Raw genomic sequence first — 23,310 nt, forward strand, 5'->3', positions numbered from 1 at the left:
CGCGAGCTGAGCGCGGCTGCCGGTGTTGAGTTCCCGGGGTGAAGTCAGGCCCTCGGCGGGGGCCTTCCCGGGGTCCGTGCTTTCTCCCGACACAGTCACCGAATCCCTGCAGGTGCTGGTGACACCGCTGCGGGTGAAACAGGCGGCACCCCTGCTGCCCGCGAGGGAGCTTTCGGTCGCGCGCACGGACCTGGGATGTGACGGCCGCCCCGCCCTCGTAGGGGACAGAACTGGGGCTCAGGGAGGTGGTGGCTGGTCGGCCCAGCTGGGAAGTGGATTCACAAAGTTAACGTCCTTCCTCTCTTTGCCTGGAGAAGGGGTGCGGGTGGCGGACTCCGCCGCAGACGTGGACTCGCAGGTCCCTGAGACCCAGCGGGGTGCATGGAGGCACCCGAGTCTGCAGAACAGAGGGGCGTGACCCAGAAGCAAAGGGACAGCGAGCACATGACACGGGGGACACGACAGTCGGGAACCCCGAATCCACGCCCCACCAGCGTGACTCGGCCAACAGGCTGAGCTTCCATTTCTCCGTCAGCGGAATGGGGACCACACTGTTTGCTCTTGGCCATTGTGTGGGCAACCCAAAAAGTTAACTAAATGTAACTGCTCACAAAAAAAAAAAAAAAATGTATTGAGTGCTGTCCAGCTGCCATCAGCTTGCTCTGGTCAAGCGCGACAGATTCTGGAAAAGGATTTCTTTCCATGTCTCTCCAGGCTTCTGTTCCCAAGTTCGACAGGATCCCCTGGCTTTGTGAGGCCAGCCTGAGAAACAAGCCCCTGGTGCTCAGCCTCCCCCAAAGGTAAGAGAGCTCAGCTGCTGGTGGCAAAGGTTGCAGGGAAGGCCACACAGAAGCAAGGCCGCGCGTCTGGTCAGTTGAGAAACCCACGTCGTGTTCCCTGCTTGTACAGTCTTTGGTGGGAGTGGGAGGAGGTGCAGGGCTCAGCACTCAACGAGGTGCTCTTAGAACCTGCTCACTTTCACAGCCAGGTCCTGGAGGGTCAGAGGGGAAAGGAAGGGGCCTTTTCCTGCAGCCAGCCACGCTGGAGCTAGCTGCCAGGAGAAGGACCTGCGGTGGTCAGAGGAGCTCGCCACGTGTCTGTACGGGGAGGGTCCGGGCAGCACGGAACCCTTGTTGAGAGAAATGACACCCACCTGCCTCACAGGAGGTCTAACAGGATGGACCACACCTGTGAGGTGCCCTGCGCTTTGGGGAGGACAGGTAGGCATGCAAAGTCTGCTGAAAGGCTGTCTGTTTAAGTATCAGCAATTCCCGAGGATTAGGAAATCCTCATCTGGCCACAGCTCTGGGTTCCACGCTGTTTATTTTGTTTATTTTTTTATTTTTTTTTAAATATATTTTATTGATTTTTTACAGAGAGGAAGGGGTTGGGATAGAGAGTTAGAAACATCGATCAGCTGCCTCCTGCACACTCCCTACTGGGGATGTGCCCACAACCAAGGTACATGCCCTTGACCGGAATCGAACCTGGGACCCTTGAGTCCGCAGGCCGACACTCTATCTCAGGGGTCCTCAAACTACGGCCTGCGGGCCACATGCAAATACAAATATTGTATTTGTTCCCGTTTTGTTTTTTTACTTCAAAATAAGATATGTGCAGTGTGCATGGGAATTTGTTCATAGTTTTTTTTAAAACTATAGTCCGGCCCTCCAACGGTCTGAGGGACAGTGAACTGGCCCCCTGTTTAAAAAGTTTGAGGACCCCTGCTCTATCCACTGAGCCAAACCGGTTAGGGCGCACGCTGTTTATTTTTGACAAAACCCTTTCTGTTCTGTGTCACAGCTGCTTTGCCAAGGCTAGCTAAAGCTTAAAGCACATGTAGCCGAAACCGGTTTGGCTCAGTGGATGGAGCGTCGGCCTGCAGACTGAAAGGTCCCAGGTTCGATTCCGGTCAAGGGCGTGTGCCTGGGTTGCGGGCACATCCCCGGTAGGAGGCGGCTGATCGATGTTTCTCTCTCATCGATGTTTCTGGCTCTCTGTCTCTCTCCCTTCCTCTCTGTAAAAAATCAATAAAATATATATTTTTTTAAAAAGCACATGTAGAACTTTCATACCGTAATAAAATGAACCACACCGGCCAGCAGGTGTGCCACCCCGTGAAGAGCATCACTACTTCCCTTGCAAACCGCCAAGAAAATTCCAGGGAAAACGTGGCTGGAGGGAGGACATGGTCCACAGGAGGAGGCGGTGGATTGCTCCGCCCGGGGATGCCCCGTGGCTTCTCTCTGAAATAACAAGGGCCTCGCCCTTCACACCAGAGACTGTGGTTCTAACAGGCTTTTGTTTTGATCACTCAGATACCCTCATGGCTCGGCCACTTCTCTGAATTCATGGAGGAAGGATGTGAATTCGCCAAATACGTTTCAAGTTCCAAATGGCTTATCTAAGGTACTCAACTTTTTTTTTCCTTTAATTGCAAAGAAACCAATAGCAGTTCTAGGACGACATGAATGTGACTGCAAAGACACTTCCTGTCTCCTTAGCACAGCCGGAGCCTGGGCCATGTAGGTGCTCAGTAGACATTTGCCAAGTGAAATGAACGAGCCCCAGCCAGTCACCTCGTTCAGGGCCCCCAGGTCCACTGGAGCTAAGAATAAAGGCCTGAGGGGAGAACCATCAAAAAGGGAAATTAAAAATTTCATGTTGAGGCATCTGCCCTGGGACCCTCAGGGACTGCTTCTCAGCCTGTGTCCAGAACCACACCTAGTTTCTGAGTCTCTAACCCCCTCTCACCACCACCATAAACCCCTAGGATCCCTATTCACATAGGTTTTCACACTAAACAGTCCTCATCTCCCCTCCAACCCTGAAAGTCAACCGTGCCTGGCTGCTGGGTGACATGCAGTGACACTAGCCTCACAGAGGGTCCCCGAATTTATGGTGCTTGTGAAGTCAGCACCTCCCCGAGGTGGAGGAAGAGAGAGAACTCGGGATACGAGCAGTTTCTTCACCCGAAAGATTACCCAGCACAGGACTATTGTGGGCAGTGCAGGAGGCTGTGTCCCTAATGCATTTGGCCAGAGCTCTGTAGCTGTGGTCACGTCGTGACCAGCCCTCACATCGGGATAAGTGCTTTCGCAGCCCTTTTTACCTGGTTTCATACAGATACAGGGATGAGCAGGTCAGTTCCTGCCTACACAAATGACAGGGTGCAGGGACAGGCACAGGGCTGCCCAATGTATATCAGGGCGGGGTGGGAGGAAGGGTCCCCTGTGGGCGGGGAAGGGGCGAAAAGAGACGGAGCGGAGCGAGGGCGGGATCCAGAGGTAGTGGCATCTCACTGGCTCAGAAGATTTCCACGAGTGAGGAAGGGCCCGGGAAGCAAGACCTGCAACTGAGCAGGCAGGACTTGCCTGCAGAGCTTTGAGCGTTCAGGCCGCAAGGGCGTGGGCTTACAGGGAAGGGAGGGTGGAGCTGGGTGGGCCTGGCCACAGCACTGAGGGTCAAGGGCAGGGCTGTGCTCCAGGGTGACTTCATTAATCCCCCTGACACCCAGGCAAGCAGGTGAGAGTGTCTGCTGCCACGACTGAGGGGCTGAACAGGGACACGCTGGGCTTGGCAGTCCAGGCAGAACCAGCAAGAAGCCTTCTGGTCATTTAGTCTCCTTGAACTTCCTATGCAGACAGCCTCCCCCTAGCGCCACCTCCTGCAGGTTTGCTCTGGGTCTCCGCACACGTGCAGAGGCACTGACTCCAGGCACCCAGGACGCAGGGAGGAAGGCATTGCTAAGGCCCAGGCCAGTGAGAGGGTTCCCCTTCAACTGGGCTCGGAATTTCATGGCTGCAGTGCTCATGGGTGGCCACTAGAGGGCAGCCCAGAGCAACAGCTTCCCAAGCTGGGACAATGGGCACAGCAGGTCACAAGTCCATTACTGCTGTTGGGTACCTCGAGGAGGGGGGAGGGGTCCTCTTCTCTCTCTCTCTCTCTCTCTCTCTCTCTCTCTCTCCCCAACCTTTTCCATCTTAGAGCTTTCAGCTGGGCCTGAGGATTGCATTAACTGCAGACAAATTAGGGGGAGAAAAGCACATCTCTTTACTATGTTTTACGTGACACGGGTGCCCTCCTACAGGAACAAAGACCCAAAGAAGTGGCAAAGCCAAAACGTTTTTATACGAGAGAGGCGATTGTGGAAAAGTAACTCAACTGCACAGGGAGATTAGAGGGGAGAAGAGTTATTTAAACAAGGTCTGTTTGCAGAGAATTCCCTCAGCTTCATCTTCTGGTCCTTTACGATAAGGATGTTGCTTTCCTTCTGGCGTAAGGAGGGCCTCTTCCTTTTGGGGTTTTTATCTCCTACTTTCAGGAAGAAAAGGGGGGATCAGTGCACCCTTCATGCACCTGCTGTCTTACAAAGTGCCTTGGGCTCCAAATAACCCTGATGGCCCAGTGGCATGTTTGGGAGAGGCATATTCTGCCACCTTCATAGCAAACCTGGGTGCCTGTTCTGTTGGGACACCTGGCAGGTATCTCAGGTCAGCTCCCAGCCCGTCACACAGACTCAGATCTCAGTCATTGGCTACAGACGTGAAGGCCTGAGCATGTCTGCTGTGCGGTAAACAGCCGCAGCTGCTCCTTTCTGGAAAGCAAAGAGCAATGATGCATCTCATGGGAGTAGAATGCCCTGTGGACACGCTGTCTCTCCCTTTATCCTCTAAATCGAGGAGCTACTGAGAGCTGTAGGCAGCCCTGCCGCCAACCAGACCTCCGGGCCCTGGGCGTGGTGCAGAGGTCCTGCCCTGGCTCCCTCTTCACCGTCACAGGTCAAAGGGCAGGACTTTGGTCATCCTCAGCCAGGTGGTGTTCCTTCCTGCCCTGGAGCTGTTCCTGGCAGGGCAGGTGTCTGTGTGCCTGGAGCGCAGTCCTCCCTGATGAGAGAGGGAAAGAGAGGAAACAGGCTCAGAGACAGAAAGATGGGAAGCCGAGCCAAGAGACACACGGAGACATAAGGAGACAAAAATACAAAAAAGGAGATGGAAGGGGAGAGGCATAAGCTCACAAAGAAGAAAGATAGGAAATGAAGACAAAGAAACGGAGCCTAAACATCCCCCATGCAAACCTCTACTGTGGAGCGCCTTCTCTGTTAGTCATGACTGCCACCTGCCACTCCAGGCGGCCACTCATGATGCCCAGGACAGGAAAGTGTAATTGGATAGGTGGATGCGTGAGGCCAGGAGGCTGCTCACTCAGAGCTCCACGGCAGGCAGAGCAGCTGTGTGGGGGCCACTGCCAAGACCCTGCACCCCCTTTTCTGCTTGCCAGGCTTGGGTGTAACTGATTAGAGCCCCACAGTCACTCGTGGAGGGTGAAAGGCCACCCGACTCTCTGCATTCCTGCCCCGTGGACTCTGTCTCCTCTCTGATCTGTTGTTTTCCAGTCTAATGAGTCAGAATAAAGGTGAGACGTTATTGCCTTTGCTTTTAGCAGCTCTGTGACAAAAAGCCCTGGCTAGTGACATGGTGCAGGGACATAGCTGAGAAAATACACACGAAGGGCGACTTCCACTGTTCTCACCCCTGAGAACTCTTTCTAAGATTTCTCCCATTGACACTCAATTTTTTTATATATATTTTATTGATTTTTTACAGAGAGGAAGGGAGAGGGATAGAGAGCCAGAAACATCGATGAGAGAGAAACATCGATCAGCTGCCTCCTGCACACCCCCCACTGGGGATGTGCCTGCAACCAAGGTACATGCCCTTGACCGGAATCGAACCTGGGACCTTTCAGTCTGCAGGCTGACGCTCTATCCACTGAGCCAAACCGGTTACGGCAACACTCAATTTTTGAAAGCTCGTGACCACCACAGAAACTACCTTGTATACGCCTAAGTTGTTCTCCTGTTGATATAGATCCAACATATATAACTATAAAGACCATCTTAAAGGGAGGTAATCATGAGCACCAGTGCCCTGAAATAAAATGGTAATAATAACCAAGTTTACTAAGTCAGGACGGCAGGTACATGGCTGTTGCTTATTTTGTGTGTGTGCGAAGTTTTTCCGAGTGAACAGGAAGATAATTTTAAAAACTACATTCAGCTGCATAAAACTACGGAGGTGGCTGGTATTTTCAGAGATCAGGACAATGTTTAATTATCATAGGGTTATTCTGGCATATTGAAAATAGTTCTCCGAGCACCACTTTTTGTATTTGAAGGGATATAGGCATCTTTATCCCCTTATATGGATCCTAAGAGTCCACTGTCCCCTTGACCCTTCAGCCAGAGAACTTTCTGGTGGACAAACTAAATAGATGAGCTATTCGACAAGCACCCTAACCTTTCTGGGCCACATTTTCCTCATGGTGTTCATTGAAAGAGTTGAGACAGGTGACCTCTCTCAGCTAAGGCAGGAGTGAAACAGAGAAAGAGGAATTGAGGTGCCGAAGGGAAGGGAGTACAGAGGCAAATTTGTCAGTGCTCCTTGAGTCGTGCTATTTTTAAAGTCACCATCTGCTGCTCACATTTTCAGTTTTTGTTGTGAGACAGGTGTGTGTATGAAAGAGAGAGAGAGAAAGAGAGAGAGAGAGAGAGAGAGATTTCTCTGTTTGTTTACCAAAGATTGGAGGGGGCCAAGGACTTGGGCCATGAGCCGGATCTTGGGAACCTGGCAGATGTTGACCTCGATATCCAGATGTTTCCAGCTGTGACATGTGAAGAGCAAGCTTTGGCTTCCTGGCCTGGCTGAAACCTGCATTAGACCTTGGCCAGGGGACAGAGGCTGCTGTCACTCTCCAGTCACAGCTGCCATCCGCTCTCCTGGGGACAGCTGCTTGGGAAAGAACTGTCTAACATTTCCGAGCCTCTTTCCTCGGTGGCTGGGACTCTATAATGCAACCCAGGGCCCGGGCTCTGAACCCTCCATTCCTGCCACTGCTGGGCTGGCCTTGAGGGAACCGAGAGTGAAGGGGACTCGGCAGCAGAGCCCGACGGCAGGGAGGAAGCCGACAGAACCTGGGATCCCAAACTGTTTGCAGCAACTTCTTTGCATCTAGGCTCTTCCTGATCCCTCCGTTGGGACATTGCCTCTCTCCTTCCTGGAGGCCCAGAGTTCCGTTGCCTCTTCTATGACACATGGTACCCCCAACCTTGAATTGCAGATTCTGGGGGTATCTCAGTCTCAGAACTCAGAGACGTGAGGGGTGGATGGAGGGGCTCAGCCCCAGGAGATTCCACCCCTAGAACCTCAGGGAAGACAGGGGAGAAGGCTGAATTGGCCCAGAAGCAGAGGAGTCAGCACAGGACACACTTCCTCTCTAGTGTCTCTTCTCACTGCATCCCTCCTCCCACGGGACAATGCAGTCACCCTGAGCTCTCCTGGGTGCCGGCTGGTCATTCCTCTGTGTAGCTGCACAGCGTTTTCTGGGCTGGAATGCCCTCCTCCTGCCCCCTCCTGTTCACCTACCCAGGCACTGCCTCCTCTCTAACCTTCTCAGACCCCTCCCGGGGGCCTCAATATACTACACGATTGCACACAGCCTGCTGGGTGGCGACAGCTTAGAGGCTGTGTCTCATTTATCTCAGTGTCTCCAGTCCCTAATGAATGGGCAAATGAATGAGTTTGTATTCTTCCCTGGTCTTCCCTGGGGCCAGGAATTTTGTCACCGCCCCCTCCACATGGTAGCCTCACAGTAAGTGTGTTGTTGTTGGATGAATGAATCTAGTCATTCACACTCATACTGTAGCATACCAACCCACAGTGCGGCAAGACTGAGTCGATTGTTTTAAAGCAGCCGGTAAAAATGAAGTGTATTTTAAACATTTGGTGGAAGAGTCCAACGTTGCCCATAGTTTTCAGTCCTCACACCCCCAGTGTGAAGCTCCATGGGGACCCACCTGGCAGAGGTCACGGTAGGAGCACCCCAGGCACTCCCCACTTAGTTTAAACATGTCCTTCCTCCTCCTGTGTGCACACCTCCTAGGGCCCAGGTGTCACAACAAGCCGATCCAGTGGCAGGAGAAGGCTCCTGTGCAGAGTGATGGTCTGTGGGTCCCAGGACCCTCCTCCCCATTGTCTGTGCCTCCTGGGAGCGTGTCTCAGGACGCTGCCGTCAGTGGGCATGAAGGAGGTGAGAAAGAACCCCAGGCAGAACAGGAGTCTCAGGTTCCCACTTGCTGCCTCTCGAGCCTCGGGCCGCAGGTGGCGATGCCTGGAAGCCTCCCTTCAGCCCGGGCAGGAGTGAAGTCAGGGAGAAAGCAGCGCTGAGCAGACCCGGAGCTTTCTTGTGCCAGGCCCTCGGGGCAGCCTCTGTTCCCCAGAAGTGGAGGAGCTCAGACCCTCGCACCAGCTCTAGTTCTGCTCATGGCTTAAATTGTGACTCTGGGGAAGTGGAGCAGGGCCACCTGGTGCTGGACAGTGTATGCTGGAGAATTAAGGCGTCAGAAAAGAGGGCGCTGCGTTGGAGGGGCCGGTGAAAGGTTTGCGGAGGGAAGTCTTCTGTTAGCTTTCCTCAAGCCATTGGAGGTCCTCCTGTCCCCGTGGTGGACCCTTGTATAAAATGGGGAGAGTGCAGCCCCTCAAACTACGTGCTCAAGTCGAAAAGACAGACCTTGGTTCAGTCCCCAGCCCCAGCCTCAGCCCCCTCTGCCAGCTGTCCTATCCCTGAAACCCTGTCGCTGGGGCCTGAGGCCACCACCGGGTCTCTGGCTCAGCCCTCCTGCCTAATCCCTTTCTGCACCTACCGGCTGCAGTCAAGCCTCAATTCTACATGCACCCAGGATGGGGCTGCGATCAGAGTGTCCATCTCTGTTTTATGGAAGGAATGACTGTTAACCTCCCTCACCCCTCCACCCTCTTCCCACTTCTCTGCTGCCCCAGATACCACAGCATTTCCTCACTGCTCTCTGCCTCTCCTCTCTCTCCGCAGGCCAGGAGGAACCAGAGAGGCCCCATGCTGGGCAGGAACCAGCAGCTGTGCTCCACATGCCAGGAAGTGAGAATGGTAAGCCTGGCGATGACAGAGATGGGCAAGGGATGAAAGGAATCCAGATTACAAATGAAGGTGTGAAACTATATTTGCAGATGGTGTGATCTTATATATAGACAGTTCTAAGGGATCCACAAATACAAAAACTATTAGAGCTGATAAATGAGTACAGCAGTGTTACAGACTATACTAGTAAGATCAATGTACAAAATTAATTTTATTTCTATACCTTACCAATGAACAATCCAAAAAATTGAGAAAACAATTCCATTCGCAATAGCCTCAAAAATTAAAATACTTAGGAATAAATTTAACAAAAAAAATGTAAGACTTGTACAACAAAAACTATAGAATATTATAGAAAGAAATTAAAGAAGACCTAAATAAATAGAAGTAATCCCACATTCATGGACTAGAAGACTTAATATTGCTAAGATGGCAATATAACCCCCCAAATTGATCCACAGATTCAAGGCAGTCGCCCTTGAAATCCCAGATGCCTTTTTTACAGAAATTGACAAGCAGATCTTAAAATTCATATGGAAATGCAAAAGTTACAGAATAGCCAAAGAAATCTAGAAAAGGAAGAACAAAGTTGGAAGAATCACACATTTTTTATTTCAAAACTCACTGCAAAGCTACAGGACTTCTAAAGAAAATAGACAGCAAAGACCACATATTGTATGATTCCATATATATGAAATGTCCAGAGTAGGTGAATCCATAGAGAAAGAATATAGTGGTTGCTGAGGACTCGGGGGAGGAGGACTGACTCCTGAATAAAGGAGTCATGAAATTGTTCTGGAAGTCGATCATGGTGATTGCTATACACCTTTATTAATATACCAAAAACCACTGAATTGGACAATAACGTGGTAGATTTTATAGTATGTGAATTATGTCTCAATTTAAGAAAATGATTAGCAACAGAAAAATATTTTTTAAAAGTAAAAGCATAAAATGGATGAATATCAATGAAATAAAAATCCTAAGTAGTATGTGGCTTGGATAATTATTATTGGTGCTGAAGTGACCCTTGGCCAGGTGCTCCATTATGTAGTGTGGGGTCACCAGGGACAGCTGTGTGAAGGGCACACTTCACACCCTCATGTATGCTTTGCAGTGAGTTCATTCATCCACTAATTTGGTCAACAAATATTTCTTAAGGACCTGGAAATACTAAAGTACAGATGTGGCCTATGGCCTCAGGAAGCTGAAAGTCTATAAGGGAAGCCAGACATTAAGCAAATGACTACAATGAAAAGGTTATGAGTATTCTAGTCGAGGCAGCCTAGGAACAAGGAGGTCATTGGGCAGCCATCTGGGACCTAGTAGTGCCTGTGAAAAAGTGATAGTTAACCTGAAACCTGAAGAATGTTGTGGTGAGCTCACCAAAGAAACCTGGAAGATTTACTAATCTTGAGGTATCTAACTTCAAAATCTGATAACCAGGGAAGAACAAAGACCCTATGACGTGTGAGCAGGGTAATTCCTTCTGGTTCATTCATATCACAAAAGGATACAGTTCTGACTCTGATATTTAAACAACTTGAGTTTGTTAAGGTGGCACATACAGTCTATGAAAATTGGAATGCGGTTTTGGACAATGTTCTAAATGAGACTGTCTTCCTCAGGTACAACCAAGAATGATGATGATCCCAAATGATCTGAAACATTCCTTTGAGAATTGTATGAGTCATAGGTAAGTCAAAGGTTTAAATTGGGACATGGCATGGCTAATTCTGATTATATTGGTTTGGGGGCACAAAGATAATGAATTGAAAAATAGTAAGTAGAATGTTTAGGGGATGCTAAGGGATTTGGCTTCTTTTATTTTTTATTGATTTTGAAGAGAAAAAGAGAGAGATTTATTCCACTTACTTATGCATTCATTGGCTGATCCTTATATATGCCCTGAATGGGGATCAAACCCGGAACCTCGGCCTATTGGGACGATGCTCTCTAACCAACTAGGCTACCCAGCCAGGGCCAGAGAATGGGCTTCTTGATTGGTTTTGTTTTTTTGGTTAAACCAGATAGTTAGACCCAAAAAGTTTTTTTCACCCTGAAACTACTGTAGGAGGTTTCATCATCCTTTCCATCTTTGCAAGAACAGTGCAAGGAATAATATAGGAAATTTCTTTGACAACTTAGGCAGAAGTAAATACAAATTCTCTATGTAGATGGCATATCTAATTCAGGTCACAGAATCTGTCGTGACTCTGGGACATCCGCTGCACTCTTTAATAGCTAATATTCCTTTTCGTTATCAGTTTGGTTGGTTGTCATTTGCTGCTTTCTTATCAAAAGCAACTATATCAGAAATAAAATCCAGGCAGAATTTTGATTAGTTGGATTTCAGTTTTTTTCTTGTATTTAACTATCAGACAGAGAAGAAATACTCAATTTTTACGTTATTAAAAACTCAAGCCCAGCTGGGATGGCTCAGTGGTTGAGGGTTGACCTATAAACCAGGAGGTCCTGGTTCAATTCCCAGTCAGGGCATATGCCTGGGTTGCAGGCTCAATCCCCAGTGGTAGCATGCAGAAGGCAGCCGACCAGTGGTTCTCTCTCATCATTGATGTTTCTGTCTCTCTCTCTCTCCATTCACCTCCGAAATCACTAAAAATATAATTTTTAAAAAAGAGAATAAATTCTAAAAACAACAACAAAAAAACCTTAAAACATGGACTCACCTTGCATCAGGCACCAAAGTAGGTAGAACTGCTTTGCAGTAGATGGTTGGACATACAGTTACCCTTATATATGACCAATCAAAAAGGTTTACTTTTTCCCCCTCACACAGAGAGCAATAATGTGGGAGGATAATAGGTCTTTATTACATTGGACAGCAGTAGCTGACCTCAGGGCCATTCGATCCACATTGAGATGTAGATTCCGGTGCATTAAAACCACAGTGCCTGGCCAGGTGGACAGGATCATGGAGGAAATGGGTATTTGAGCATTACAGGCTCCAGCACCCATAACATTCACCTACACTGAGTCCATACTTTTAAATAGTTCTTATGTCAAAGCACAGTAAAAGTTATTCTAATAAATAGTCTTTATGGACTGCAAATGGAAAACTCAACTCTCGAAAGTCAGGGATTTCTGAGCAAAAGCTCACTCTTCTATGAGGGAGACTTTTGCAATTTGTTGCCCCAAATTATTTATCTTACAAGTTTGGCACTTTGCTTAAAAGTACTTTGTTTTTGCAAGTTTGGCCCAATTGTCTCTGCTGCGAGGCGGTCTCAGTACCAGGCTAACAAGTGCTGGATTCAAGAGGCCATCGCTGTTTTAAAACATGCAAGGACACATTCCTTTCCAACAAGCCCTAGTCAGATAACTAACGTGCTTTCTTGCTCTCCCCAATCAGAATGAAGAGTCTTCAGCCACCAAAAGCTCAGACTGAACCCAGGTGTTCCCCTGATGACATCTCAACAGGTTTGCTTTCTTTGGTAGTATGTGTGGTACGAGGCACACTGCCCCCGGAGTAGTAGAATGAAAAGTTTAATCCCCTAAGATAATTTCTAAACTTTCTGAACAAATTCCCACACTCTTTTTTAAAAAATTGAATTGATTGGGGTAACATTGGTTAATAACAATATGTAAGTTTCAGGGATACAATTCTATAATGCATCATCTGTATATTGCACTGTGTGCTCACTACCCAAAGTCTCGTCTCCTTCCATCACTATGTATTTGACCCCCTTTATTCTCTTCATCCTCCACTACCCTTCCTCCCTTCTGGTAACCACCATACTATTGTCTGTGTCTGTGAGTTTGTCTGTTCATGTATTGCTTTGTATTTTAAGCTCCACAAATGAGTGAAATAATATGGTTCTTATCCTTTTCCATCTGACTTATTTCACTTCACATGATACTCTCAAGATCTACCCTTTGTCACAATTGCCAATATATTATTTATATATTTTCATCATTTTTTACGACTGAGTAGCTCTCCATTGTGTGTATGTACCACATCTTCTTTATCCAGTTACTCATCAAAGGACCCTTCCGTTGTTTCCATGTCTTGGCTATTATTGTGAATAATGCTGCAGTGAACATACATATATCTTTACAAATAAACATTTCCAAATTTCCAGGTAGATACCAGAAGAGGGATTGCTGCATCATATGGTAACTCTATTATTTACTTTTGAGGAACCTCCAAACTGTTTTCCATAGTTGCTGCATCAATTTACATTCCCACCGGCAGTGTATGAGGGTTCCCCTTTCTCTACATCCTCTCCAACACTTGTTATTTCTTGTCATATTGATAACAGTCATTCTAACAAATGTGAGGTGGCATCTCATTGTGGTTTTGATTTGCATTTTCCTAATAGCTAGTGAAGTTGAGCATCTCTTCATGTATCTGTTGGCCATTTGTATGTTTTCTTGGGAAAAGTGTTTGTTCATGTTCTCTGCCCATTTTTAAATTGGATTGCTGACTCTTTTGTTGTTGAATCGTATGAGTTCTTTATATATTTTGAATATTAGCCCCTTATCAGAGGTATCATTTGCAAATATCTTCTCCCATTTGGTTGGTTGCCTTTTTGTTTTGTTGATGGTTTCTTTTGCTGTGCAGAAACTTGTTTATTTTTGCTTTTATTTTTATTCTATTTTTTTGCTTTTACTCTCCTTGCCTTTGTGTTAAGTTCACAATAACCTTTCTGAGACCGAGTTTAGTACCTATGTTTTCTTCTATGTATTTTATTTTTTCAGGTCCTATATGTAAGTCTTTAATTCATTTTGAGTTAAGTTTTGTGTATAGTATCTGATAGTGGTCTAATTTCATTCTTTTGCGTATGACATTCCAATTGCCCCAGCACCATTTATGAAAGAGGTGTTTCTTTCTCCATTGTTTGTTTTTGGCTCCTTGGTTGAAAAGCAGTTGCCTATACAATAATTGTATGCTAGGAAGGCAGGCCTGGTAGTACCAGTTAAGGTGGGAATGGGACTGCATTCCCACCTGGGATGGCCTTACCAAGGCCCTGAACCTTCCAGGCCACCGGTTTCCTAACACACCCGCCTTCTCCCAGAAGCTGCCCAGTGCTATTCTTACGTTCACTGGCTGTTGATGGAAAATGGGGTAGTGGCTCTGTCTCCAGCTTCAGCATTGACCTAAGTCTCATCTTTTAGAGAAGCAACACTGGGCTGTCAAGGTGGGAGTGGATCATTCTTCTGGGTGAAAGGACCCAAGGGTTCAGTGCCGTGCAGGCTGTCATTTGAGAGACTTGGTCCATCTTCTCATTTGCTTTCATATTGACTGAAGTCGCCTCCAGTTTTTCTTTCATTTGAAACACACAGTAAGGAAAATCAAGGTCACTTTCTTCACTTCATACAGATGGGGAAGTGCAAGCTCTATCCTGGTGGTTGCAGAGGAGCTAGAGCCAGAACTGATCTGAGCAGGCATCAAGAAGGAAATTTGAGCATAGAAGGGGTATCTTGAAAAGGTCCCAAAAAGGAGGACCAGAGACTCTGGTAACAGCTGAGGTTTGGAGATGTCCACTCTCGTGGGGTGAAAGACTGCTAGTTCCAGTGAATCCTTTGTTATGAATCCAAAGAGTTTGGCCTAGCCCGTGGACAAAGTGGACAAAGAGCCAGGAGCTAAGAGTCTCCTCTCAGTGAAAGCCCTGCTGTCCTCTGGTCTGCAACCACCTCATTCTGTTGAAGCCAAGACAACACTGGGTGACAGACATGTGCAGCTGGTTTCAGGGGTCTCTGTAGCAGCCACCCAGTCCTGAGTTTCCTTTAACCTGGATTTTTTCAGGTCTGCCTCACAAAGGAATGAAACACACACACACACACACACACACACACACACACACACACACACCCCTTCCCTCAGCAAGAATGTTTATCTTCCGATTCTTTAGGGCTATGCGATAAGATGCCTTTTATTAACTTAATAGCCCTAGGAGTATATTCCAATGGCCAACAGGAGAGCTAGACTTGGTGTACGCGATTATGATCAGCACATTGTGTTCTTTCCCGGACAGACCTGGTTCTTGCCCATAGAGTCCATCCAAGGACAGAACAGACAGAGCCTATGGAGTTGGCTAGGAGCTGAAGCTGGGTAGATCTACAGTTGATTCTGGTCATGATGTTTGTGAGCTGAGCTTTGCTATTGTGTGTGCTCTCTGAGGTTATGGAAAAGCACTAGCCTGGGAGCGGAGACCTGGCTTCGGATCCTCGTCTGCCCATACAAGCTTTGCCCAATTGTTTAAACTGTTTGGGCCTCCGTGTTCCCACCTGTAAAACTAGAGAAATGTTGTGCCTCCCACCCTGCCCGGCCACCCCCACTCCCGAGAGAGCCAGAGCCTCAGTACCAGCAGCCTTCACCTTTGATCTGCCCAGAAAAACTGCTGACACGTCCCCAGCCCTGCTGATTTATGGGGCTGAGACATGTTCCTGCCACAGCGTGTGCTGCTCATTGCTGCAGCGGCCACCCACCTGTGCTGCATCGCCGTGGACATGCTACAAAGACCAAGTAGCTGACTCATCCCACAAACATTACTGCCAATTTTGCTGATTGCAACAATGATTTCTAGTGTATTCAGCTAAACTTCATGTATTATTGATAATTATTGGTGAGAACTAAGTAAGTGGGAAGAGCCTATCTTTGTAAGTGAAGGGGAGGGATTTGTTCTGAATCCATTTGCCTTGACTCTGGCCTAGAGTCCCGAGTCCCATGACACCCACAGGCTCTTGTCAGTAAACATGGGTAGACATGGATGCCTATGGCCTGGCACAGCGTGTGATATGGTACAGGGAGCTCTGGATTTTGGTCCTTGGTCTGTCAGTGCCCATAACCCTGGACCTCTGTCTCCTCTTCATCAGAGCGAGGAGCCCAGACTGGACCCTGGGCTCATTATTTTGTGACTCTCTCAGCTCTCATTCAGCTGGAATGAGAAACATGTTCCAGAGAATTCAGTTCTCCAGTTCCCTCTGTCACTCAGTGACTTCCAATGGGAAGCTATTATTTTGTGTATTGTTTTTTCTCCTTTAAGCCACATGTCTTTTGGGAAAGTTGAATATTAACAACTTTTTGTAAATAAAATAATATTCGACTGAGAGGTCAGGATGGTAAGGATTCTAAAGAATTCCAAAACAAATTATGTTATAAAACAAAGGTTCTTTTGAAAATGCAAGCACTTTTCCCTACTGTGGCCCTTTTGTCAGATCATGCTTGTGTGTTTGGCGAGCAGAACCACATACGGGTCCCTGAAAAGTCTTCTGAGAATCGATTCCTCTTTCCTTCTGACTCATATTACAAATCAGGATGCATTTTATCTTCATTTTTATTTAATCGGCCTCGACTGCTCATACTTGAGTTTGGTTTCTAGGCACTCCTTTTTGGCCTCTTTGACAAGAGCTGCAAAAGCTTAGTTGGGGGTGGGAGTGGGGGGGGGGGGGGGCGGGTAATGGTTCTATTAAAGGGAATCCTGCGAATTTTGAGTCTGTTTCAGAGGGTTGAAGAAGTCTTTGGTGGCCTTTGGTTATTTTGAGTTTCTTTAAAAATAGAATCTAAGCAGCACTTGTCCTTCCTTCTTGCACTGCCCTCCAGAGAGCATTCACTACAGACTGCCCCTTCTGGGCCCCCGGGCAGGGGCCTTCCATGAGCTGTTGTCAGACTCCTACAAGGCTCTGCGGGGGATACAGCTCTCTGCCTCGCCCAGAAAGGAGCCCACAGGCAAGACAGTGAGGCAGTGAGTGATCGGTGCTCAACACTTTCCACTCCAGAGAGAAAACAACCTCACCAAGCCAGTCTCTCATCATTGCCTCCTGTCACCAAAACAGTGAGTCAAGTTCGCCTCCCTCAGAGTGGCTGGAACCCCCTCTTGCCACCGTCTCACACACTTCTCCTAAAGACGATGGCTTTATTTATACAATTATAAAGATTTATTGATTAAAATGGAACACTTTGTCATCAATTTTATTTTGGTAAAGATTCTTAATTGTGTTATTATAGGCACCATTTCCTTGTTTCTAAGACATGAGTTTTCTGTGGAAATTATTTCAGCTCTTCCTTCAGGCCAGGGGGCTGGAGATGGCTCCTGGAGGTCCCTCAGGATTCAGCCCATGAAGAAAAAAGGAGATAAATGGAGGTCGCCCTTCTGTCCTTATCTCTGTCGGTTAACTCTGGTAGATGACAGAGGATACTATGATTCTATAACTGGAATAAGGTACAGGGTCAGTTGTAATCCTTGAGGACAGGTACTGTGACTTGTCTTGCTCTCCTCATGACACCTTGATATATCAGATGTTCATCTAATCTTTGTTCAATCCAGTTCAAACCCAATGCTGCATTTTGTAGTTGCTTATTTTGGTTTGAGGACCTGTCTCACCAGGTGTGTCCTGGCCCATGTATCAGCAGTGTCAGGGAGACCAAAGAAAACTCTAGGCTTCCAACTATTATATTTATGACCCCAAATTCCATGCCCAGCTTCAGGGGGGCTCATAGAGATCAGGCCCCTAACACTCCTTAGGAGGAAATAGCCTTGTGAAATGCCCAGGCTAAGTGGACCTTGGGCCAACCTGTGACAACCAACCTCAGTGCTGACTCTATTTGAAGAATGGGCTTCAGAAATCTCTAACAAATGGCCTAATGCTTAAAATGACCTCATTTCTCTCTCTCTCTCTCTCTCTCTCTCTCTCTCTCTCTCTCTCTCTCCCCCTCTCCCTCCCTCCCTCCCTCCCTCCCTCCCTCTTTTTCTCTTTCTGTCTTTCTCTACACACACACAGGCACCATAAAACCAGAAAAACTACCTTGATTGCCCTTATATTCCTGGCAGGCTATGATTCTTGGTTTCAGTTCAGTTACAGTTCAAGAACTCCAGAAATAGTATACACTTCCTCTCAGGGTATGCATGAATTATGATCCATTTTAGATAAGATAATTGTCAAAGGACAAACAAATCACAGATAAAAATGTTTACTCATCTGCCTCCACCTCCTCCTTCAACTTGATATATCCAATAAGAGGATTTGGAGTATATATACCCATGCAATAATTGGACCTTTTGAGGTAATCTGAATATTATGTGCCTAGTGAGATAAAATGCTCTCTAAACCATATTAAGAAGTCTTCATCTAGCCGAACCGGTTTGGCTCAGTGGATAGAGCGTAGTCCTGCGGACTGAAGGGTCCCAGGTTCGATTCTGGTCAAGGGCATGTACCTTGGTTGCGGGCACATCCCCAGTGGGGGGCATGCAGGAGGCAGCCGATCAATCTCTCTCATCGATGTTTCTGGCTCTCTATCCCTCTCCCTTCTTCTCTGTAAAAAAAATCAATAAAATATATATTAAAAAAAAAAAAGAAGTCTTCATCTAGAGTTCTAGTGTTTTTTGAAAATCTCACAAAAAAGAATAACATTCTGGTGCTTGCTCCTGTTCTAGTACGGTGGTTTTTGGTCTTAGGAACCTTTTCACTCTTAAATATTGAGAGCCTTAAAGAGCTTTTTTTTTTTTTTTTTTAAATATGGATCATATCTACTTATATTTATCACATTAGAAATTTTAAAAACAACAATATACAAACACACCTTTCATTAGTTGTGAGAATGATGATATTATATGTCATGTAGCCTCTGGAAAACTCCACTGGGCCCTTGGACAAGAAAAGTAAGAAAGGCAGATAACATCTTAGTATTATTATGAAAATAACTTTAACCTCACAGACACCCCAGAAAGGATTTCAGAGACTCCTGGGGGTCCTCGGACCATCCTTTGGGAATTTCTGCTGTAGAGAACATATCCTCGAGTCTCCAGCCTTCCAGGGAAGGGTTGCCAGGGTGCTGGAACTCAACCACTCGAGTGAGTAAGCTGGTCCCTTGGCAGAGGTATTGGAAAGAAGGCAGCAGCAGGTTTTCAAAGATCAATGATATTGACCTTTAGCATCATTTACCTCCCTTTGCTCACATGGTCTACTTAACAACCTCATTTTGGTTAAATAATAGAGTGGATTGTCCAGTTGGCACAAAAACTAGTTCCCTTTGAACTCTCATTTCTCTATACAAATCCTTGTTCGTTTGTTTGCTTTTGGTTACGTATGGACTTATTTCCCAGAATCTGAGGTCCAAACCTGGACCCAATGCGGCCTTAGCACACGAGTGCTGTCTCGTCAGCAGCTTTGCTGGACAGCCAGCCAGATGGTGAATTTCCTTTTCTCTCTAGTCTTGCAACCATTTCCTGGAAAGTGATGACACTAAAGACAAAGGTCCTAAATTAGGAAGCCCAGCTCTTGACAAACTTCTCCACATGACCAACCCAATCTCACCATTTCCATTTAAACTTGCAAAGAGAGCCACACGGATGCTGCCAGACTTTTTTCTACCAATAATAGTGTTTATATGAAGTCATCCTCCGCATCCCACACTTGGCTTCTCTCTGTGCTGTGGGGTCAAGTGAGTGACTCTGCTACCGCTTGGTGCAGTCTTTTCTGTACTGAGCTGGATCCGTGGAGGTAATAATTTGGACTTGTCCATTATTATTTTACCTACTGTATGCTCTCATAAATGGGCCAGGACAACTTCTTCACTATAAGCATCTACTCATAATGTTATTCCTTTTTCAAAGTCATGCACAGTATGCACAGTTCAGATTAATTTTTTAACATAGATCATCTTGGGTAGTGTCTGTCTGTTTGTTTTCCAGGCTGAAGCCTGATTTTGCTATTTGAAAAATATATGATTCTCATTATAATAAAAATCTACGGACATGAGTCAGACTTACTCCTTCCTACTCTTTCATTTTCCTTCACCCCAACAGGGAACTTGAAAACCAATCAATCAGCACAATTCCTTCATTGCCAGGAAGGAAGAGAAATGCTGTATTTAGGAAAATCCATGTTGTGGATTTTCAAGTTTATAAGGCAAAATCATTGTCACCTCCAGTCCCCAGGTTAAGCTGGGACATCTGGCAGGCTTTTACTGCCAGGTGTTCTGCTCAGGGGCACCCATCTATTGCCAGGTCCCCAACTGCCACAGCTCATGGGAGGCCTGCCAGGGGCTTACTGGCTCCTGGCACACAACTGAGCTGCCTGTCTTCCTGAATATGTAAGAACCATACAATTCCAAGTAGCAGAAGTGTAATAAATTAGGCAGAACTGCCTTGTCTCCTCCTAGGAAAGCCCTGGTTGGGTGTAGTCACTCAGGTTGGGGAGGTCTACCTCCTCCAGGTAGGTAGGAGGGCATTACCCAGCAGAATGTAGAAGATTTCTGAGAAGAGGAGGAAGCACAGAACTTGTTTCTATTAATAAAGCTGTACACTAAAGTCTTAAGAATCGAGGTTAAATTAGGAAATTTAGAAATGGGTAAAATGTCATCTCTAGAGAGAACAGGGATGATCAGTCCTGTTTCAACTATGTCCCCTCAAACCCATCTTAATTTAGCACTTTAGTAAGTACTGTCCCTGTTTCGTACGTGGAATTCTTATCTCCCTAGAACAATGTATAACTTAATGAAGACAGAATGTCCCCACGGAGCTACTCAGACATATGCAAGGTATGCTTAGATGGAAGAAAGTGATGTTAGGTGTTAGGACCCTGCCTTTGAAGCACTTATCGTTTCCACTGGAGAAAGAACACACATAGAAAGAGCACATGGACAGGCCTGCATGTGAATCAGCATGAGTTACTCCCCACTATAAACTAAAGCCACAGTGATTATTACAGCAACAATGCTGCCCATGGCATCAACCGTCAGCTCCCCGGACAGGAACAAAGATGCAATTATGTGATCTTGTCAGAAAAGTTGGTTAGAGGAGATAGAGCCGAATTCACCCACACAGGGTGTTATCTCTTGTTCTTTGCAGATGTTTAACTGCCTGACCCGCAGGGTGCAGAGCAGTAAAATCAGGTGCTGGCCGGTGCCTCCTGTTTCAAGGAAAACGTGTTCCTTAACTTCTTGGGATTGGCCTCCACTCAGTCCTGTGGAGCAGCGGTCATCCTTAGGGATGTCAGTCACATCGCCAGAGAGTCAGGACACCCTTGCGCCCTAGACTGTCCCATGGAGAAAATTTCATAAAGACTAAGACGTACATGAAACAATAAGAAAGACAGTGATTGACGTTAGTTGGCCCTGAGGAGTGGCTGAAGGACAGAAATTGGCGGAGGGAGAAAATTGTTTTATAGGACAACTTGACTTACTCTTTGAATTTTAAGCCACATGAATATTTCACGGACCCAAAAACAAAACAAGATGAAGCAAACAACCAACCAGAAACCCGTTCCAAGTTGTCAGGGCCTGTCTAGCTTTGGAAAGGGACACCTATCAACATAATTATTTTCTTTGTGACTCACAGACAATACAGGCCTTGGACACTACTAAATCCAAGCAGCATCCCGTTGGAAGATAAAATCTATCTCTGGCCCTTGAAGGTTTTGCTACTAAAATGTAACATGATTATAGTAATCAGTCACTAGCAAATGTTGTAGTTCGTTATTAATAATTATGTATAACAGGATATTGAATTAAGTTATGAAATTTTTATTAAAACATGTCTTACATACCGTTATATTGGCTGGGCCGCAAAAATATTCGTGGGCCGCATGCGACCCGCGGGCTGCGAGGTTGACATGCTTGCTTTACACTAACAAGAGTCAAACCCATACAGTGTGCAGGTACAGAGGGTGGTCAGGTGAGCGTTTAGTGTGTGGTAACATGCTCAACACTGTCAGTGAGTTCATATTCCATCTTTACCATAACCCTACATGGTGGGTAGGGTTATTATCGTCATCATATGGGTGAGGAAATTGGGTCTCACAAAGACCTGTGCCCAGATTCACACCAAGGTGGGAATTGAACTCAGGTCTTCCTGAGCAGGTGGTTGAAGCTCCTCCCACTGCCTTACTCTGACTCTCTGTAAACATGAATCTTGTTAGAGTCAAGTTCAAAACAGCAATTTCCTCTGTGGAATCCCCTACCCTCTGAGAGATGAAACCAGCTACAAAACAAAACAAACAAATAGACAAACAAACAAAAAACCTCCTCTTGTTGGGTTTTCCCAGGGAAGAAAGTGCCATTTGCTTACTCCAGACAGAGGCCTCTGTTCTCTCAGCCTGTTAGATGTTCAGTGTGATTGGCAGGTGTGGAATGGAGTGGTAGGGAGGGACCAGTGGGAGCCAGGTCCTGGCATGAAACTTGCCCACTGAGATAGACAAGGTTTGGGATGTGGGTGGTAGAGGGGAGGAAGGCAGAGTACACCCAAGTGCTTGGCAAAGACAGTGAACAAGCCTTATACCTGTTAGCCCTGGTGGGTATTTTTGTTTATTTGTTTTTTTTAATATTTTTTTCATTGATTTCAGAGAAGAAAGGAGAGGGAGAGAAGATAGAAACATCAATAAAGAGAGAGCATCATTGATTGGCTGCCTCCTGCATGCCCCATTGGGGATAGACCCCAAAACCCGGGCATGTGCCCTTGACTGGGATCAAACCTGGGACCCTTCAGTCCACAGGCTGACGATCTATCCACTGAGCAACACTGGCTAGGGGGCGGCCCTGGTGTTTTGATTGGCAACCACAGTCCTAACAAGGCGGGGCGTGCAGCAGTGGGGAGGGATGTGGAGGTATTTGTGGAGGGGGAAGGAGGTCCTTGGAAATGTCAAGGGCAGGAGTTCAGCATCTTGGAAGCCTGGTGTCTGTGGTGAAAGCCCAGCCCTTCCCAAACACCAGCTGCCCTCCTTCCTGACCCACTTGGCTTTACAGCTTGCCTCCCACTTCCACAATCTCTGAACCTTCAACTCTCTGCTTTGGGCCTGGTCACTGAACCTCTCTCGTGCTGCAAACTCCGGCCTGAGCCCCTAGAACACCAGAGACAAGGCCAACAGTGGCCCATCTCCTACTCATTCTCTGCACTCATATTTGTTAAGGCCTCATAGGAGTCAGGTACTATGGGGAGGCGCTGGGAAGACGCTAGTAATGAAGAAAGCCAAGGCTCCTGCCCTTCATGGAACCTGCATCTAGTAGGGGGGATAAAGGATAAGCAAATGGTGGGCAACGGCCCCAGACACTCTGTCTTCCAGGGAGGGAACTTGGGCCACACACATGGAACTGTAGTTACACTTAGTGCACCCTTGGAGCCACTGTCCTGGCTGTGGTTCAGCCTTTGATGTGTAAGGTCTTGCTGATGTCATATCTCTTCCCCAGATAATCAGACTCCAGATGGCTCTGCAGCCAAATCATGATAATGTTCCTATCAGTCACATCAGAGTCTTACCGTTTTCTGACTGACTGCAGGTTGTGAACTAGTCTTTTCATTTGTTGCCACATTCTTTTCAGCAGCTTTCTCCCCTAATGTGGCACCCTCGTTCCACAGCCCCTTTCTCAAAGTGCTCGGCTTTCTTACTAATGGCTGGATTACT

General features: G+C 46.9%; 1 protein-coding gene across 3 annotated transcripts in view; it reads left to right on the forward strand.

Moving 5' to 3' along the window:
• CUNH1orf105 (chromosome unknown C1orf105 homolog) overlaps positions 1–23,310 on the forward strand; it is a 27,041-nt gene continuing 3,731 nt past the window's right edge. Inside the window, exons 1-6 of one of the 3 annotated variants that reach the window (XM_070396558.1) lie at positions 1–800; positions 2,319–2,409; positions 8,887–8,961; positions 10,581–10,648; positions 12,323–12,390; positions 16,517–17,566. In XM_070396558.1, the coding sequence (XP_070252659.1) occupies positions 703–800; positions 2,319–2,409; positions 8,887–8,961; positions 10,581–10,648; positions 12,323–12,390; positions 16,517–16,662 (546 nt within the window). In that variant the 5' untranslated portion in view covers positions 1–702 and the 3' untranslated portion in view covers positions 16,663–17,566. Of the gene's footprint in view, positions 801–2,318; positions 2,410–8,886; positions 8,962–10,580; positions 10,649–12,322; positions 12,391–14,948; positions 15,762–16,516; positions 17,567–23,310 lie in introns of those variants that run through there. The other 2 variants (XM_070396559.1, XM_070396560.1) reach the window with 2 other exon arrangements.

This window comes from Myotis yumanensis, unplaced genomic scaffold (genome assembly GCF_028538775.1).
Source record: "Myotis yumanensis isolate MYYU_CA2020_CCGP unplaced genomic scaffold, mMyoYum1.0.hap1 SCAF_17, whole genome shotgun sequence".
Taxonomy (NCBI): domain Eukaryota; kingdom Metazoa; phylum Chordata; class Mammalia; order Chiroptera; family Vespertilionidae; genus Myotis; species Myotis yumanensis.